This window comes from Salmo trutta, chromosome 23 (genome assembly GCF_901001165.1).
Source record: "Salmo trutta chromosome 23, fSalTru1.1, whole genome shotgun sequence".
NCBI lineage: Eukaryota > Metazoa > Chordata > Actinopteri > Salmoniformes > Salmonidae > Salmo > Salmo trutta.
The window spans coordinates 35024478-35045352 of NC_042979.1; the positions used below are offsets into that span (position 1 = coordinate 35024478).

The window sequence follows — 20875 nt, forward strand, 5'->3', positions numbered from 1 at the left end:
GGTTTGGCCGGGGTAGGCCGTCATTGTTAATAAGAACTGACTTGCCTAGTTAAATAAAGGTTAAATAAAAAAAAAGCGTGCTGCTGTCTTGCTACCACGATGATTTACATGTCTCATCAAGTCAATTTTGGTGCAACACAAAAAATTGTTCCGACGGGGAAACAGGAAGTGCTCTTCCCACCACGCGCCCATGTGGTCAACATAAGAGTTCGCGGGGTTTTATCCCTGTACGTCCAATTAATCACTTCTCTATTAGGATAAACACATGTAATGACCCGCATGGCAAATGTCTAGATAGAAACCAATACACATTTATTTTGATTTCGAATAGAGCAAAACTAGTATACAGAAATGTAGACCAAACTGTTGTAACAAGTTTCAGCTGTTTCAAGACGAATCATCAACATAATATATTAAACAGCATTACACTGATGTCTGCAATTTGTGACTCGTTCTAAGAACACTGTTTTTTTTTGTGGTATTTCAAGCAAGTTGGCACATTTATTGGTATTTATCTAAAACACCACACCACAAGCGGTTTAAAGTCCTCCCTCTTCAATCGAGTGAAAAAAAGGTGATCATATGATCATTAGCTGGTTACTTCCTCAAACTTTTTCAGCCGTCTCTTCCCTTGTGACCAGCTGCAGTGTGACTTGCATTTTGTCTGTGCCCTCTCCATAGGTGTTTTCATATGTACATTACTTCGCCTAGAGCAGAAAACACCGCGCTATAACAGTGGAGCCGTAGCCAGCTAACTCATGGCAAGTTCGGAGGCAAGAACCAGACAAAAGCAGCGACAACGAACACCGAATGTGGGAGTGCGCGCAGCGTTGTTTCTCGCGCTGTTTACCTGCACGCTCAGGTGTTCGGAATGCGAAAAACCGAGCAATATCGTCCTGATTTTAGCCGATGATCAGGACGTGTACCTCGGGGGAATGGTGAGTAATTCTAGTTTGGCTGGGTTTGTTAAGAACTAAATCGAGTACGTTTTGTGCGTAAATCAAACGTATTAATTAATGTATATGAAAACTGTATAATGTGTAGGCTAATATAATTGTGGTGGTCCTCTGATATAGCCAGGCCTATAGTTATGGTGGGCTGACGGTGTTTTGAATGGAGGGGAACAAGCTTGATCCACTCACAGCCATGTTCTTATCCTACTTGCCATACGTACATTACGTGGCTAAAGGCCTATATGTTGAGGCAGAGGGCAATAACATTGTGCGACATACAGAAGCCCACATTGTAGCAGTGACGTTCAACAAAATCAAAACCATGGTCAATATATAGGCAATAGGACTATTCATATATTTTTGATCGTATGGTCATCATGCTACATGCTTCTTGTGTCAGGTAGTCTATTAAAAGTATGAGAAATAGGCTACCGAATGTTTCAACCTAAAACATTTTATATCAATCTGGACCAAAACAGGTTGTCTAATATTTTTTATTCTTCCTAGTGTTGTTTCGGATTAAACAAAAGTGTGTGTATTTAAGGTTTCATGTTGAGGTAAAATAAACCACTTCTCCATTTTGTGCTTCTCGGTTCAACAGACACCTATGAAGAAAACCAAAGCCTTGATTGGAGATGCTGGAGCCACCTTTTCAAATGCTGTGAGTACCGAACAGCTTCACGTCAACAACATGGTCCTCGAACCTGCACCTGTCAGTCAGTCCAACACCTAAGCCATTACACTGAGATTCCAATTGCTGCAGTTTCACTAAGGTTTTGAGATGTCCCTAATCTCTCCTCTCCCCTCATCTTATTTCTTCCTCCCTCTCTCTCCAGTTTACGGCGACCCCGCTGTGTTGCCCCAGTAGGAGTAGTATCCTAACGGGGCAGTACCCCCATAACCACGCAGTGAGGAACAACTCCCTGGATGGGAACTGCTCCAGCCCCCTGTGGCAGAAAGGACCAGAGACCACGGCCTTCCCTGTCTACCTCAGCAAACAGCATTACCAGACCTTCTACGCCGGGAAGTACCTCAACCAGGTAACACACACACTAGGGCTGGGAATTGCCAGGGACCTCACAATACGATATTATCATGATACTTTGGCAATACATATCGTATCGGCACCTTTCTCGTGTTTCTGTATGTATTGCGATTGGATACTGCGATTGATTGCAATTTGATGTGCCAAACATATTACTCTTATGTCTGCTGCAGAGTGACGAGAGAAAGCATGAGAACATTTGTTTTGATCAGTCATGGAAATAAAAGTGCTGAAACCCTATTGGCTCACTATTTTAAAAAGAAGATTGAGAACAAGATAGAGGATGAAAAAGTTTTGGTGCAGGTACAACCGACTAGCGCTAGCTAACGCTTCCTAGCAAAAATAAGTAAATATACATTACCAGTCAAAAAGTTGGACACATTATTTTCTACAATAGTGAAGACGCCAAAACTATGAAATAACACATATGGAATCATGTAGTAACTAAAAAAGTTTTAAACAAATCCAAATATATTTGAGATTTTTCAAAGTAGCCACCCTTTGCCTTGATGGCAGCTTTGCACACTCTTGGCATTCTCTCAACCAGCTTCATGAGGAATGCTTTTCCAACAGTCTTGAAGGAGTTCCTACATGCTGAGCACTTGTTGGCTGCTTTTCCTTCACTCTGCCATCCAACTCATCCCAAACCATCTGAATTAGGTTGAGGTCGGGTGATTTGGGGAGGCCAGGTCATCTGATGCAGCACCATCACTCTCCTTGGTCAAATAGCCCTTACACAGCCTGGAGGTGTTTTGGGTCATTGTCCGGTTGAAAAACAAATGATAGTCCCACTAAGTGTAAACCAGATGGGATGGTGTATTGCTGCAGAATGCTGTGGTAGCCATGCTGGTTAAGTGTGCCTTGAGTTCTAAATAAATCACTGACAGTGTCACCAGCTTAACACCATCCCACCTCCTTCTCCATGCTTCACGGTGGGAACAATACATGCGGAGATCATCCATTTTCCTACTCTGCATCTCACAAAGACACGTGGTTGGAACAGAAATTCTCACATTTGGACTCATCAGACTAAAGGACAGATTTCCACCGGTCTAATGTCCATTGCTCTGCATGGCAAGCGGTACCGGAGCACCAAGTCTATTTGACAGGACAATGACCCAAAACACAGAGCATAAGACTCCTGAACAGGTAATCAAATGGCTACCCGGACTATTTGCATTGTGTCCCGCCACTCCCCCCGCCAACCCCTCTTTTACGCTGCTGCTACTCTGTTTATCATCTATGCATAGTCACTTTAACTATACCTACATGTGCGTATTACCTCAATTAGCCTGACTCTATACCGGTACCACCTCTATATAGCCTCGCTACTTTTATTTTCACTGTCATTTACTATTTTCATTTTATTTTGTATTTCTTTACTTCTCTATTGTTTACCTAATACCTATTTTTTTGTTACTTAAATTGCACTGTTGGTTAGGGCTTGTAAGTAAGCATTTCACCTGTTGTATTCGGCGCATGTGACAAATAAACTTTGATTTGTTCGTGTTTCTTGGCCCAAGTAAGTCTCTTCTTATTGGTGTCCTTAGGTAGTGGTTTCTTTGCAGCAATTCGACCATGAAGGCCTGATTCACGCAGTCTCCTCTGAACAGTTGATATTCAAATGTGTCTGTTACTTGAACTCTGTGAAGCATTTATTTGGGCTGCAATCTGAGGCTGGTAACTCTAATTAACTTATCTGCAGCAGAGGTAACTCTGGGTCTTCCTTTCCTGTGGCGATCTTCATGGGAGACAGTTTCATCATAGCGCTTGATGGTTTTTGCGACTTGACGAAACATTCAAAGTTCTTAACATTTTCCGAATTGACTGACCTTCATGTCTTAAAGTAATGATGGACTGTCGTTTCTCTTTGCTTATTTGAGCTGTTCTTGTCATAATATGGACTTGGTCTTTTACCAAATAGGGCTATCTTCTGTATTCCACCCCTACCTTGTCACAACACAACTGATTGTCTCAAGCGCATTAAGAAGAAAAGAAATTCCACAAATTAACATTAAACAAGGCACACCTGTTAATTGAAATGCATTCCAGGTGACTACCTCATGAAGCTGGTTGATAGAATGCTAATAGTGTGCAAAGGGTGGCTACTTTGAAGAATCTCAAATATAAAATATATTTAGATTTTTTTTTTACACTTTTTTTGGGTTTTGGTTACTACATGATTCCTTATGTGTTATTTCATAGTTTTGATGTCTTGACTATTAAATATGAATGAGTCGGTGTGTCAACTTTTGACTGGTACTAACATATATATATATATATATATATATATATATATATATATATATATATATATATATATATATAAATTGGAGTTAAAGTATCTATGTAACTGTATTGATGTTTTTTTTCCCCCATCATACAAACTACATGCATGTCATCATGTGATGTTTCCCTAGCTGTTAATTGATGTGGTCATATAATCTGTGCATGGATCTACCACTGCTTCCACTTTTCTGCTGGACATGCTGACGTGTCATGTCATTTTAACCCGGATGTTCACCAGGCTCAACCTGAGTTAGGCTAACTTCTGCCAAGATCATCAGATCTATGAATCATCTCAACTTCCAAACTGTATTAACAGCTCTTTTATTATAGAAAAAGTAGTAAATATGTGCACATTCTTGTGGTGAAATCAGTCTCTTTTTGGCTTCATGCATTTCCTTCCCCAGATCCTTCTGTAATGTCATCTAGTTAGACTGTCAGTTGTTCCCAGATCTGTCTATTGTGTGTCTAGTCTTTTTGTACTTCACATCCGAGTTGGGGTCCATTCCTAACTGAATGGAACATTTGAACTTGTAATTTGTATTACTTTCTGTATTTACTGGAATTGAAATGGAATTGACCCCAACCCTGCTTCACATGTGTCTGTCTGTAGCACTATGTCACGTGTTCCTCTCTCTCCTCAGTACGGGAAGAAGGAAACAGGGAATGTTGGCTATGTTCCCCCAGGCTGGGACCAATGGCATGCACTGGTAAGTCCTGTACAGACACATGATATATTGGTGCATGATGATGATGATGTCACAGCTGTGTTGATGCTTTTGTGTGTGTGTGTGTGTCGTTGCAGATGGGGAACTCTCAGTACTACAACTACACTCTGTCAGTCAACGGTAAAGCGGAGCAGCACGGAGACAATTATGAAAAAGACTACCTCACAGACCTCATAGTAAGTCCTCAACCCATGCAACTGTGTGGGTGTGTATAACCCCTGTGAGACGTGACGCGGTAGAGCCCCTGTGAGACGTGACGCGGTAGAGCCCCTGTGAGACGTGACGCGGTAGAGCCCCTGTGAGACGTGACGCGGTAGAGCCCCTGTGAGACGTGACGCGGTAGAGCCCCTGTGAGACGTGACGCGGTAGAGCCCCTGTGAGACGTGACGCGGTAGAGCCCCTGTGAGACGTGACGCGGTAGAGCCCCTGTGAGACGTGACGCGGTAGAGCCCCTGTGAGACGTGACGCGGCAGAGCCCCTGTGAGACGTGACGCGGCAGAGCCCCTGTGAGACGTGACGCGGCAGAGCCCCTGTGAGACGCGGTAGAGCCCCTGTGAGACGTGACGCGGTAGAGCCTTTTTGATGACAGATACAGAGATCACTTCCCTGAGTGGAATGTAGATTCTCAGAGAGGAGCTTTGCTTATCGGGACACTTTACACAATACACAGATGATAGCAAAAACCTGTCCTTCTACAAACACGTACAGTACACATACACCATATGTTTTACTATCTTTGTGGGGACCACAAATTGATTTCCATTCAAAATCTATTTTCCTTAACCCCTAAACCATCCGCATGCTCCCCACCCGAAACAGTTTGCGCATATTTGGGGACCCTATTTGATTATTTTTAATTCAGTCTGGTATGAGAACGGTAACCCCCTATCTGTCAAAGCAGGGTGTCTTGCGGAAAGCTGAGTATCTTGACTATTGATCTGTGCCTTAAAATCTTTGGTGTGACTTACTACCATATGTGGGTATACAAATGTATAAGGGCAGGCCGAGCCGATGACCTCATTTCAAGATGGCTGCTACCTACATTCCGGTTAGCGTTGTGAAGCATAAATGAAATAAACACAGAATATGTTAATACACACCGAGAGCTGGGACTCCACAGATCATGAGGATATCTTATTTGTCTGCCTGTGACCTACAGTTATTAGTCACCAGCCCCGAGAGTCAAAATGTTCATTTTACACAACGTTTTCCCCAAACAGCAAATATCTTACAAGGTAAGCTTTGATTTGGTCTGTGTTTGTGCTGAAGCTACGTGGGGGGGTGGGGGGATCAAATGAATCCTTAGGTTGGTAGGAACACATGTAGCCTATTGCCATGTTATCTAATTATGTATGACTTAATGGCAACATCGACTGTCCACCGAGTGACTCTTTGCGCCTCAAAAATATGACGTTGCCCGCTTACGAGCTGTAGACATCTATTATTCAGGGGATTGGCTACTATGGCACCTTGACAGTCTTGTAGCCAATGAGATAAGCTTTCCAGGGATATGCAGTTGACCTGGGTGGGACAAAGCAAGGCCTAGAACCTTTTATGCTTAATGCGAACTATTGCTACCTGGCTCAGAGATGCGTTGAGCACGCTACTTTACATTGTAAACAGATTTCATCGCTTTCATTTTGCTTTAGCATGAAAGATGGCTTCTCAAGGGGGGGAAAAAAAGGTAAACTAAGAATATCGAACAGGAAGCTAAAAACAAGACAGATATTAATAAGTATTCCGACATAGAAGCTTTGAATAAAATACTGGTCGGACTCGGCTCGGGAACAATTTGGACAACAAGGATTTCGACTCGGCCGACGAATATTGCTTTCTAGAAGGATTGGATCCACTGTTAGATCTGTAAGTAAATAATTTTCATGACTTTATATAGCTAACTTACTATATGTATTTTGTTTTTTCTAAGTTGTCTGCTTTTTGTGCTTTGGATTTAGTTTACGTAGGCCTATGTAACATCATTCCAATGTTATATAATTCCAAAGTAGTTATTGTGTATGCTTCATATTAGTTCACTGTTTGCTGTTTCATTCTTGTAACTTTAGAGAGGCTATTAAACTCTCATGGCCATTGTTTATTTGTGGTTCTCAAATCTGCCTTTGTCTCCAAAGTGTTAATGTTTGCCATGTGTGTGCTTCACACCTATGTGAGTCACTGTACAGACAGTTTAGACTTGGTGTTTTTACTTTACAGTTATGTTGTTCTGTAAATTGTCAACTGTAATTCTGTGTGTCTTACAATAATATTTCTTTATTTTATTCACCACAGAGTGGAGGATGCAGAGGATTTGGATGATGACGTTTGGGAGCCACTCCTCCCCAGCACACGCCCCCGGTCAAGGTCTTCACCCCCCACTGCTATGTCACCCCGTCTGGTGGTTCTACATCCACTTTTAATAGACCTCTTGAAAAAGAAAATACGGGCTTGTGGCACCATTCATCCTAACAGAATCGGTTTCCCCAAGACCTAGGTAAACAATATGACAAAGACAGCGGAGAGGGGGACCATATGTTGGATCAGTACTAACGAGCTGCTTTTTGTGAAATGGAAGATCACTAGGGAAGTAACCATACTCACCACACAGCATAAGACATTCAATTATGACCATGTCTCGAGGGTGAAAAGGGAAGAATGTCCCCGTTTCTGTGAAGGACTACAATGCCAGCGTGGGGGGTGTCGACCTATCTGATGCTCTGATAGGCTACTACCAGGTCCTCCACAAGACCAGGAAGTGGTATAAGACTTTTTCTTAAAACTTTGTGGACATTGCTACAGTAAATGCTTTCATTCTCCACAAGCAAAAGGTCAAACCCCTCCCAGTTGGCTTTCCAAGAGCAGCTGGTGTTGGAAATGGCTAAATTGGTGGCCTAAAGCAACCTCACAACCATCACCTGACCTGACCCCTCACTCAAGGTGAGTGCCACTATCCAACATGCATGACAAAAGGAAGAACTGCAAGTATTGAACAGATCTTCTGTTATAAATGCCAGTTCGTTTTGTTTCCTGGCAGCGTTTTTGAAGCAGTCCTTCTATCACGACATGCACAAGCTACGGTGAATGTGAAATCTAATCATCTACACCTGGGATGTAAAACATCAAAACTATGAAATAATACATATGGAATCATGTAGTAACGAAGAAAGTGTTTAACAAATCCAAATATATTTGAGATTCTGCAAAGTAGCCACCATTTGCCTTGATGATAGCTTTGCACACTCTTGGCATTCTCTCAACCAGCTTCACCTGGAATGCTTTTCCAACAGTCTTGAAGGAGTTCCCACATATGCTGAGCACTTGTTGACTGCTTTTCCTTCACTCTGCAGTCTATCAATCCCAATTTTTTTTCTTGTTGTGGAAGCCATCTGATGTGTTTCCAGCTCTGGGCATCAATAATTCACACTGATGGCTTTAAAAATGAAAAAAATGTTATTTTGTATGTGCTTGATCTTGTGTATTCTGAACTATGTAAGGGTGTATGTGACACAGGAGGTTGGTGGCACCTTAATTGTACAATACACAGTACAATGCCACAACATATCTACAATACCAAATCCATAATACAGCAATATTACAATGTACGAGTGTGTCTTCTGTCTGCGCTGTTCCATAAGGTGCAGTTTTTTAAAGCTGATTTTATTGCTTGCTTTTTTAAATTATTTTTTAATTCATGAGTTACTTGATGTGAAATAGAGTTATTTGCTGCTCTGTTCTGGCCAACTGTAATTTGCCTATGTCCCTCTTAGTGGCACTTGATCATATGACTGGGCAGTAGTCCAGGTGCAACAACTAGGGCCTGTAGGACTTTGGTTGATAGCGATGTCAAGAAAGCAGAGAAGCACTTATTATGGACAGGCCTCTCCCCATTTTAGCTACCGTTGCATAAATATGTTTTGAACATGACGGTTTACAATCCAGGGTTACACCGTTTAGTCTCCTTCAACTTGCTAAATTGACACATTATTCATTACACGACTTAGTTGAAGTTTAGTGAATGATTTGTCCCAAATACAATGCTTTTAGTTTTTTTCAATATTTAGGACCATCTTATTGAACAGTTAATGAAATGGCTACACGTACTATTTACATTGACCCCCTTTTATTATATATATTTTTTATTTTGGAAAATGCAAGGTATTGATGGCAATGTTTTGTTTTGGTGGGGAATCTGTCTCTTGCATTCTTCCTTCTCGCACGTGCCTTTGCTTCTCACAAGGGAACAACCGAACTCAATCAGTGTGGCTTTGAATGTTGCTAGGTTTCTCGTGGGCATTGATTTGCACCAAGTTTGGCATGGATATAAAGGATGTGCCCTGGGGAATGCCTGACTCTATCCAGATTATGTTGGAGAGGCTTCCATTAAAGAACACCCTCTGTGTTCTGTTAGATGGGTAACACGATATAGCAGCAGATGTAAAGCCATAACACATACATTTTTCCAGCAGCAGATTATGATCAATAATGTCAAAAGCTGCACTGAAGTCTAACTAAACAGCTATCACAATCTTATCAATTTCCTTCAGCCAATCATCAGTCATTTGTGTAAGTGCCATCCATACATGTTGAGTGCTCTTCCCTATAAATGTGCTGAAAGTCTCGTTAATTTGTTTACTGTGAAATGGCATTGAATCTGGTCAAACACCATTTTTTCCCCCAGAAGTTTAGTAAGGGTTGGTAACGGGCTGATTGGTCAGCTGTTTGAGCCAGTAAAGGGTGCTTTGCTATTCTTGGGTAGTGGAATGACTTGCTTCCTTCCAGGTCTGTAAGCTTAGATGAAAGAGATTGTAAATAGGAGTGGTAATGTAGTCCGCTATCATCCTCAGTAATTTTCCATCAAACTTGTCAGACCCAGATGGCTTTCCATTGTTGTTTTTCACCTCTTCCATACTCACTTTATGGAATTCAAAATTACAATGTCTTTCATAATTTGGTCAGTTATGCATGTAGGTCAGAATTTTGTTGTTGGCATGTCATGCCTAAGTTTACTAATCTTGCCAATGGAAAGGTAGCTATCTGGAGCAGCCAATGAGATGCAAAAGATGCAAAAAGGGCAGTTTCTTTATTTTCCATATTGTGTGTGGTTAATGAGTGATTATTCTCCGGCAGTTAGTCTTCTTACCTATGTGTGTCTGCATGTATATCCCACCCCTGGTCATGTGACTTGGTCAACTTTCTGCTTGGCTGGCCCTTTGAAAGGGTGAAACGGTCTCTTAACCCATGGTGAATCAGCTCCACAGGCACTTTACTTTAAAGCTTCAGTTTAGCTGTGTTTATGTATGTAAAAGATGCCTGTTACTTACAAATGTCAATGAACGGATCTTGGACTTGTCTGTAAGAGTTTGGTAGCTGACAATGTCACAATTGATGCACAGGCTTAAATGGGGCCGTGAGTTGGCTGGGTGGCCAGATAGCTACCAAAAATGACAAGAAACTGCGATGTGGGAATCATAGTTTCATCTTGTTCTTAATACCGTGTTTTGACTGATTTCATGTCAATGCTAATATGGCAAAAAATTCTAGCTGGCTAACTAACCAACAACTGTAACAATGTGTTTGAGACAGAAGTGCTCATTGAAAACATAAATGCATTTGCACAATAACCATTGGAGATGAAATATAGTTTACATGTCAACAACCCAGTCTGTTTAATAAAAAAAAAGAATATTAGGGCAACTTTATGATTGACACATTTATTCTGTATAAAAAACATACATGTACAAATGGTGCGACGTCTACAATTAGTTTTCTAAAATTGAACACCTTTTGTGATCATAAACCCAGAGCCATATGCTGTATGACGGAAACTCTGAGCCTCAGAGTAAAGAGAACAATTTGTGTAGAGCTTTCCTATTGGTTGGTTCTGATACATTCCAAGTAGGAATCTCATTTTTTCCCACTTTTTATTATTTTCCCCTAACCCTACCACCCCTCCTAATTGGAGTAAACTAATAGACAACAATACTTCTACTTTCAGCTTATACATACTATATGCAGTTTACGGACACAGTCTATTTTACAGTAGTTATCTTTTGTGTGTTTTTAGTCCCATCCTTCAGCTACCCTCGACAACTCCCATCTATCTCTGAAGACCATCCCGTTTTGATTTCTATTTGCCATATATTTTTTAAACTTTGCTATGATGCCCAGTTGCACACACGTCGGTTTTGTTGCTAAACAACCAACCTGTCTGCTGTTTTAGATGCATATTTTATACAGCGTTTTGGAAAGTATTCAGACCACTTTACTTTTACCACATGTTGGTACGTTACAGCCTTATTCAAACATTTATTTAAATAAAAAAAAGTTGAAATTGAGCTCAGGTGCATCCTGTTTCCATTGATCATCCTTGATGTTTCTACAACTTGATTGGAGTCCACCTGTGGTAAATTCAATTGATTGGACATGATTTGGGAAGAAACACACCTGTCTATATAAGGTCCCACAGTTGACAATACATGTCAGAGCAAAAACCAAGCCATGAGGTCAAAGGAATTGTCCGTGGAGCTCCGAGACAGGATTGTGTTGAGCCACAGATCTGAGTAAGGGTACCAAAATATTTCTGCAGCATTGTAGGTCCCCAAGAACAGTCGTCTCCATAATTCTTAAATGGAAGATGTTTGGAACTGGCAAGGCTCTTCCTAGAGCTGGCCAATCGTGGGAGAAGGAAGGGCCTTGGTCGGGGAGGTGACCAAGAGCCTGATGGTCACTCTGACAGAGCTCCAGAGTTTCTCTGTGGAGATGGGAGAACCTTCCAGAAGGACACTGATCTCTGCAGCACTCCACCAATCAGGCCTTTATGGTAGAGTGGCCAGACGGAAGCCACTCCTCAGTAAATCAAATGTATTTATATAGCCCTTCTTACATCAGCTGATATCTCAAAGTGCTGTACAGAAACCCAGCCTAAAACCCCAAACAGCAAGCAATGCAGGTATAGAAGCACAGTGGCTAGGAAAAACTCCCTAGAAAGGCCAGAACCTAGGAAGAAACCTAGAGAGGAACCAGGCTATGAGGTGTGGCCAGTCCGCTTCTGGCTGGGCCGGGTGGAGATTATAACAGAACATGGCCAAGATGTTCAAATGTTCATAAATGACCAGCATGGTCAAATAATAATAATCACAGTAGTTGTCGAGGGTGGAACAAGTCAGCACCTCAAGTAAATGTCAGTTGGCTTTTCATAGCCGATCATTGACAGTATCTCTACCGTTCCTGCTGTCTCTAGAGAGTTGAAAACAGCAGGTCTGGGACAGGTAGCACGTCCAGTGAACAGGTCAGGGTTACATAGCCGCTGGCAGAACAGTTGAAAATGGTGCAGCAGCACGGCCAGGTGGACTGGGGACAGCAAGGAGTCATCATGCCAGGTAGTCCTGAGGCATGGTCCTAGGGCTCAGGTCCCCTGAGAGAGAGAATTAGAGAGAGCGTACTTAAATTCACAGAGGACACCGGATAAGACAGGAGAAATACTCCAGATATAACAGACTGACCCTAGCCCCCCGACACAAACTACTGCAGCATAAATACTGGAGGCTGAGACAGGAGGGGTCAGGAGACACTGTGGCCCCATCCAATGATACCCCCGGACAGGGCCAAACAGGCAGGATATAACCCAACCCACTTTGCCAAAGCACAGCCCCCACACCACTAGAGGGATATCTTCAACCACCAACTTACCATCCTGAGGCCGAGTATAGCTCACAAAGATCTCTGCCACGGCACAACCCAAGTGGGGGCGCCAACCCAGACAGGAAGACCACGTCAGTGACTCAACCCACTCAAGTGACGCACCCCTCCTAAGGACGGCATGGAAGAGCACCAGTAAGCCAGTGACTCAGCCCCTGTAATGGGGTTAGAGGCAGAGAATCCCAGTGGAGAGAGGGGAACCGGGCCAGGCAGAGACAGCAAGGGCGGTTCATTGCTCCAAAGCCTTTCCGTTCACCTTCACACTCCTGGACCAGACTACACTCAATCATAGGACCTACTGAAGAGATGAGTCTTCAATAAAGACTTAAAGGTTGAGACTGAGTCTGCGTATCTCACATGGGTAGGCAGACCATTCCATAAAAATGGAGCTCTATAGGAGAAATCCCTGCCTCCAGCTGTTTGCTTAGAAATTCTAGGGACAATTAGGACGCCTGCGTCTTGTGACCGTAGCATACGTGTAGGTATGTATGGCAGGACCAAATCGGAAAGCTAGGTAGAAGCAAGCCCATGTGATGCTTTGTAGATTAGCAGTAAAACCTTAAAATCAGTCCTTGCCTTAACAGGAAGCCAGTGTAGGGAGGCTAGCACTGGAGTAATATGATCAAATTCTGCAGTAAAAAGCACATGACAGCCCGCTTGAAGTTTGACGAAAGGCACCTAAAGGACACTCAGGCCATGAGAAATAAGATTCTCTGGTCTGATGAATCCAAGATTTAACTATGGCCTAAATGCCAAGTGTCACGTCTGGAGGAAACCTTGCACCCTCCCTACGGTGAAGTGGCAGAATCATCCCTATGGTGGTGGCAGCATCATGCTGTGGGAATGTTTTTCAGCGGCAGGGACTGGGAGACTAGTCAGGATCGAGGGAAAGATGAATGGAGCAAAGCACGATCCTTGATGAAAACCTGCTCCAGAGCGCTCATGACTTCAGACTGGGTCAAAGGTTCACCTTCCAACAGGACAACGACCCTACGCACACAGCCAAGACAACGCATGAGTGGCTTCGGGACAAGTCTCAATGTCCTTGAGTGGCCCAGCCAGTGCATGTACTTCAACCCGATCAAACATCTCTGGAGAGACCTGAAAATAGCTGTGCAGCGACGCTCCCCATCCAACCTGACAGAGCTTGAGAGGATCTGCAGAACAGAATGGGAGAAACTCTCCAATTACAGGTGTGCCAAGCTTGTAGTTTCATATCAAAGAAGACTCGATGCTGTAATCGATGCCAAAGGTGCTTCAACACAGTACTGCTTAAAGGGTCTGAATACTTAAGTAAACGGTACCGGAGTGCCAAGTCTAGGTCCAAGAGGCTTCTAAACAGCTTCTACCCCCAAACCATAAGACTCCTGAATATCTAGTCAAATGGCTACCCAAACTATTTGCATTGCCCCTCTCGCCCTCTTTACACCACTGCTACTCTCTGTTGTCGTCTATGCATAGACACTTTAATAACTCTAACTACATGTACATATTACCTCGACTAACCGGTGCCTCCGCACATTGACTCTATATCGGTACCCTCCTGTATATAGTCTCGCTATTGTTATTTTACTGCTGCTCTTTAATTACTTGTTACTTTTCTCTTGTTCTTATCCGTATTTTTTTTTTTTTTTTTACTGCATTGTTTGTTAGAGGCTCGTAAGTAAGCATTTCACTGTAAGGTCTACACCTGTTGTATTCGGCGCATGTGACTAATAAAATGTGATATTTCAGTTTAATTTTTAATCAATTTGCACACATTTCTAAAAACCAGTTTCTTTGTCATTATGGGGTATTGTGTGTAGATTGATGAGAGAACCCAATTTTAATACATTTTACAAGGCTGCAACGTAACAAAGGAGAGGGAGAGAGGGAGTGGAAAGTCAAGGGGTCTGAATACTTTCTGAATGCACTGTACGGATATTTAGCAGAAATGTTCATTTAGTAGCTATTTAGTGTTCACATTTATGAAGCATACTGTTTTTTTTTGCCAGCACCATGCTCCAATACACTGAGCCATCTGAACCAGGACCAGAACTAAGCCTGTAATGTTTCACAGATGTGTTGTGCAACTCACCACTTGTCTTCGTTCCAACTCCTCCAGTTCATTACATGGCCGGTCTGGTTTTGTTTTGTCCGCCATCACTCCGACTATTGTCTCTGGATGCTTGAGAGGAGTTTTGTCTCGACGTTCCAAAAATATATTCCCCCAGTCTTGTTTGGGTTCTAACTACTATAAGTTACAGGTTTTAGTTTGGTTTTTCATATAACAAAAGCTCATCTGGCTGTGTTGTGATTGTTAGGATTTGATTAAAGCACCTGATTTTTTTTTATTTTTTTTTTTTAATCTTTGCTCTCTCTTTAATGTTGTCTCTCCAGTTGAACAGATCTCTCCATTTCCTGGATGACAGGAGTCCCCAGCGTCCGTTCTTCATCATGTTGTCCCCTCCCGCCCCTCACTCCCCCTGGACCGCCGCACCTCAGTATGAGAAAAACTTTACAGATGTCAAAGCCCCCCGGGATGGTAGCTTTGACAAACCCGGGAAGGATAAACACTGGTTGTTGCGCCAGCCTAGCAACCCCATGCCCAGCACCTCCCTGAACTTCCTGGATAACGCCTACAGGAAAAGGTACAACAGCCAATCAAATCATCCTGATACACTTTTCATAATACACCCAGCTAATCAAATCACTGTTCTCCATCGCAATAAACCTCTCATAATACTCACCTGGATACAATTGTAGCAAAATATAAAAATGTTCTTATCTCGTCTGATTTTCCAGTAATGGTTGTAATTCCCCTCCCGTACTGCAGGTGGCAGACCCTGCTGTCAGTGGACGACATGGTGGAGGTGCTGGTCAAGAAACTAGAAGAGTTGAAGGAGCTCAACAACACCTACATCTTCTACACTTCTGACAATGGCTACCACACCGGTAAGTGTGGGTGTATGTGTCTGTCTGCCTGTTTATATTTGGTATCTGTTTGTTTCACACCTGCAGTGACCCCCTTCCTGTGGTTGATGTAACAGTTCAACTTCACAGCTCGACTTCACAACAAACAGACCCCTAGTATCAACTTCACATCTGTCAGATTATTAAAAGCTACGTTTGGGAAACGTAATGAAATCCCCAGTTTTCTGTATCAGGATATGTCACCACTCTCAACAGAAATGTTCTATAGTGATGTATTCTAATGGCATTCTAAGGTATTCTGTGCCTTTTATGTTCTCTGTCTCCCAGGTCAATTCTCTCTGCCCATTGACAAGAGACAATTGTACGACTTTGATATCAGGATCCCTCTCATGGTGCGTGGGCCAGGCATCAAACCCCAACAGACACTCTCGGTGAGTCCCTAGCTCCATTTATCTATCAATCCACTTATTATCCATCAACCACACATCCATCTATGCTCTCATTCCACTTTTCCATCCATACGTGTGTGTCTTCCTCCAGGCCCCGGTGTTGAACATAGACCTGGCACCCACTTTTCTGGACATCTCCGGACTCAACCTCTCCTTTGTTAATATGGATGGACAGTCCTTCCTCTCTCAGATGGTGAGCTAAATGACTGTCTACCTCCTATCTTTTGTCTCTGAGTGTTTTGGATTGACAGTCCTTCCTCTCTAATGGTCAATTAGGTTACTTATTATTCTCTCTGTCCATTTATCGTCTTCGTCTGTTTGTGTGTCTGCAGGTTATCAATCCACCTCTCTCTATGTAACAGTGTGTCCATCTGACTCTGTCTCTTTGTAGGCTCCTGAGCTGCGTAACGGTACAGCTCGCCCCTACTTCCTGGTAGAGTACACAGGAGAGGGACACCTTGACCCCGACCCCGCCTGCCCTAAACTGGGCCCTGGTCTGTCAGTGAGTTACCCCTTTACAATACCCTTGTTACCACTGACAATGAACTCATGTAATTGCCCTGTTGTCCTACCCTCCAGCAGCAGTTGACTGACTCTTTTAGTACTGTACATTATTCCTGTAGTAGAGGCAATAGTCCCACTGAAGTGCAGCTCTGTGTCTTGGAGGAATGCAAAATGTCTCTTGTTCTTTTTCGCTCCAGCAATGTTTCCCAGACTGTGTGTGTGAGGATGCCTACAACAACACCTATGCCTGTGTTAGGACCCTGGTTGAACACAACCTGCAGTACTGCGAGTTTGCAGACAGTGAGGTGTGTGTGTGTGTGTGGGCATGTGCATTTGTCATGTTTTTATGACTTGCAGTTTTGTCTGTTAGTAGTTTTATGCAGAGCCATATATGTAAAGACTGTATATGGCTCTGTTTTATGTACCGTTTTTAAATGAACTTTGGAAGTGTACTACCTAGCTTATTTAATACATGTTGTCTTGTTTCTATGGATTTTAATGAGTAATTGACCTCTCAATCTGTTTTCTCTCTCTCCTCAGTCATTTGTGGAGGTATATAACTTGACCTCTGACCCGCACCAATTGGAGAACATTGTTAAGAAGGTTGACCCCACCCTCCTCCAGGCCATGAACCAACGGCTGATCAAGCTGCAGTCATGCGAGGGCGACAGCTGCCGCGCCACCAAGATTTAACCAATTACACTGCAAGCAGGGCGGGACCATAGCCTAGTGCCAACGTCCTATCCCAAATTGACCCCATAGCCCCTTATCCATATGCAACCAAATGTAGATCTGAAAGGTATTAACAATATGGCGACGAGCTTGTTTGAGATGGCATACAAAACGCCTCGAAAGCAGTAGGTGACGGTTGGGAGGTACCGTCTGTGACCACTATGTTGGACACCATCAGAGGTTTTCCCAAAGCACGGCTCATATCAATATGGGTGTCAATGTTTAGAAAATCCCCATTAGAATGTGAAAATAAGGTCCATTTTGATAGATTTGGCATAATATTCACCAGATTGCTTGTGGTGTAATGCTCCTTTTCAGATCTACACAAGTGCCTAGGAGCAAGGGCTAGAGAGGTTGATTTGGGAGTATAATTAGCATAGTGAGCACTGTTCCACCTGAACTGTGCTGATGTTTCACTCTGTGGATGGACTAACTCTCGACCTACCCTCAGTCCATCCGCATACTGTGAAGTTATTGTGTTGGCAGACATGTTGCACTGTATAGACTCCTTGGGTGTGTTCCAGAGACACATTTTCCATGCAGATGATTATAATAATTTGGTGGGTGCTTATATTTGTCCTATTTCACTCGCATGTGTGAATTGGAATTTAAGGAACCACATCAATATGTTCTAATAATAAGAAAATATATGCAGAAAATGTACCTGGAACACACTCTTTATCATGATTATGTTCTTTATATGTGAGTACAGGGTCTGGCATCCAATCAGAACCTTTTTCTCACTAGCCAGAGCTAATCAGAAGTCAGTGTCATAACCACCGAAAGGAAGAGGTTGCAATAGCAATGTAGGGGTTTTGAACCAATTTAGCCCAAGGTTTACCGGAGTAAGATGAAGTTGTCCCTAGACATTGATCTCAGTTTTTTGTTTTCCCCTCAATGCTTTTTACCATCAATCCCATTTAGCCAACCTGCCTTTCCCCTTGCTTTATGGTCTTGTTCACACTGTGGGTGGCAAAGTAGCTACTTCTCGCCCAATGGAATTACTTCCCTGTGTTTGCCACTAGCTGTATGTATGGAGCATAACGAAGATGAGAGCTGTGTTTTACATTTTAGTCTATGAGCACTTTTCCAGGGAAAGTGAGGTGAAAGAAGGGAAAACTGAATGAGCCTGTTCCTTCAGAATGTGAGCCCAGAGGACAAGTGGTATTTGTCCTATCTTTGCTGTTTGTGTGTCTCCAAACCTGCTTTGCAATAAGCTGTACTTTCCATTTAGTGTGCACTTGTTGACTTTGTGGCTTTCAAAGTAAATGACTGGTATTATAAGACATTAACTCCCTTTAGTCCATGTCTATACTGATCCAATGGTATTACATGTATGGGGAGGAGTGTACAAGTGCACACTTCAGAAGAAAGAACAGATTTGGACACAGGCAAAGTGTCTGAGAATGTGAAGTTTACTGTCGGTGTAAACAAAATGTTCTACAATGAGTGATACAATCTGAGTATTAACCATTACAGTAGCAATGACTCTTTTTTTTCAAAATAAATCAAGAGGGACATTTTCCTAGATGTAGATCAGACAAATGTTATGTTCGTGTGGAATCGTTTAAGTTGTTTTGAAAAATCAATGTGGCCTTACGGACAGGAATATATCACTGATATTTAAGGGAATTTTTCATACTCTAACCTTTGATATGGACGAAAATGATGTAATCCATGTGCCTTGTCTTTTTGCACTGAAGCAGCTTTTTAATGCCTTGTTCAATGTGACAGCGTCGTGAGAAATCAATAAACGAAAAGCATTCCACTGAATTTTTCATAAGTACGTTTAACTCCAACACATGATTTACAAGTAGTGAATAGTTAGACTGGAATGGAATTCAAAGAGATGGAAAAACAATGGGGCCTGTTCAGGAGGGTGCAATGTGTTACAGAATGCTCCGAAAAAAATGTATGGTCTGGCTGTCAGTACCACCACTTTTGGCGCACATACCTACCACTTTGTGGGTTTGAATCTAACCCAATGCCTATTTGTGACACGCTCTCCTACCTTTCTCACTTCCTTCTCCTTAAAAAGAGATGTAGCACATTGGAACAGATTGTCTGCTGTGTAGGATGGAGACGCGTGTCACTTGTATACATTATATTTATTTTCACTAAGTAGACATTTCACCTGACTAAATACACAGGTGTACTGCTGTTAACCTGAAGATAATGTTATCTGGTAGTCTGTCTATTCCAACTCTGAAGAGCCAACTCCAAGGCACACACTCAATAGTTGGTTTCCACACACTGTAGATACATTTCAATAGACCCTTTCAAATTCAATTTATTTTTTAACTGTACATCGGTGAGTTTCCCCAGAATAGTCCTGTATACAAGTCTTATATCAAATCTGTTAGCAATTCCTGTCTCAGACGTACTTGTAGACAGCCTTATCCTCCAGGGTCTGTACCTCCATTTTAACAGGACACTTGAAGTGGGAGAGCAGTGTCTCAGTGTAGCCAATCAGGAAGTAGAACTTCTGTGGGAGTTTCTGCAGCATCAAGGTACACACCACCAGCATGTTGCCTCGTAGCTTTATCACAATCTCATTGGCCAGGCAGTTATGGAAAGTTCGGAAGAGGAAACGTCGTACAAACACGTCTTCCACAGTACGATCTGATGCTCCTCCCTCTCGCTGTAGATTACCTAGGAGATAAAGCGCAGGATGGAGGGAGAAAGGTTAGGTCTCCTTTGACACACGATCAAGTTTGTCAGCATTTCTATCTGATTACTATGGTTAGTCTATAACCTAGCCCAGCGTATTGACAGTAACTTTGTTACTCGCTATACACCGAGTTATCTTGTGCACGGTCAGATAAGTGGGGAAAACTAGACAGTGACTCACTCGTGTGCTGGGAGAGCCAGCCCTTGCGGTGTCCTATGTGGTGGGGATGGAGTGCTTGCTCATAGGTTACTGGTCGGTCTCCTTTCCCCACCCGAATACGAGCTGCACGATTCTGACAACACAAAAGTTTAAGTACCAGATGCCAAGTTGGAGGCTCTTTTTAGCAGCCAGTGAGTGAGGCAGTAGTCAATGGCTTTAACAGTCAGGTTGAATACATACCTTGCAGCATGCTGCAGTGACATGAAGTGCTCGTGTTGCAAAGTTATTGTATATCGAAGTGCCGACTCTGGCAAGCGCGTTCTGTGGGGCAAAGGTGTGGAAACAAAGACACTGAGCAACAGCCAAGTAACATTGGCTAACGTTAGCTGCTATATCATTGGCTAGCCAGCCAGAAACACGCTATTTGTCCAAGCCCCGCCAACGTATCAAAACAAAACTAGTCATCGTTCGACTATATCACAACACTTTAAAGTAGAATAATCTCAAACAGTTATTGAACGAATGTAAACATGTTTCTCACCGATATCACACTGACAACTCAAGGACGCAGCCATTTTGACTGATGAGAGGGTTTGTGGGAAGAGCCAGAAATTAGCCGTTCTCATTGTATCAAGATGTACAATTATATAAACACTAATTACATTTTGTTATTGATTATATACATTGATATGGATGCATTATATTCAACACAATGTATTATATTAGAAAACAGTGTTTTGACA

The 20875-nt window shown here is 42.6% G+C and overlaps 2 protein-coding genes across 2 annotated transcripts; one reads left to right on the top strand and one right to left on the bottom strand.

Moving 5' to 3' along the window:
• Positions 1 to 585: 585 nt before the first annotated feature.
• gnsb (glucosamine (N-acetyl)-6-sulfatase (Sanfilippo disease IIID), b) lies at positions 586 to 19071 on the top strand. The gene is made up of 12 exons (XM_029709986.1): positions 586 to 938; positions 1555 to 1614; positions 1790 to 1993; positions 4929 to 4994; positions 5090 to 5188; positions 15084 to 15334; positions 15520 to 15638; positions 15945 to 16048; positions 16158 to 16259; positions 16458 to 16568; positions 16768 to 16875; positions 17111 to 19071. The coding sequence occupies exons 1-12, from the start codon at positions 759 to 761 to the stop codon at positions 17261 to 17263; spliced, it is 1557 nt and encodes a 518-aa protein (XP_029565846.1). The 5' UTR covers positions 586 to 758; the 3' UTR covers positions 17264 to 19071.
• Positions 19072 to 19564: 493 nt separating this feature from the next.
• On the bottom strand, positions 19565 to 20831 carry mrps24 (mitochondrial ribosomal protein S24). Its single transcript, XM_029709872.1, has 5 exons — positions 20816 to 20831; positions 20674 to 20690; positions 20373 to 20453; positions 20154 to 20265; positions 19565 to 19954 (listed from the first exon to the last, which is right to left on the bottom strand). Exons 1-5 carry the CDS (start codon positions 20829 to 20831, stop codon positions 19677 to 19679), a joined length of 504 nt encoding a protein of 167 aa, XP_029565732.1. The 3' UTR covers positions 19565 to 19676.
• Positions 20832 to 20875: the final 44 nt, after the last annotated feature.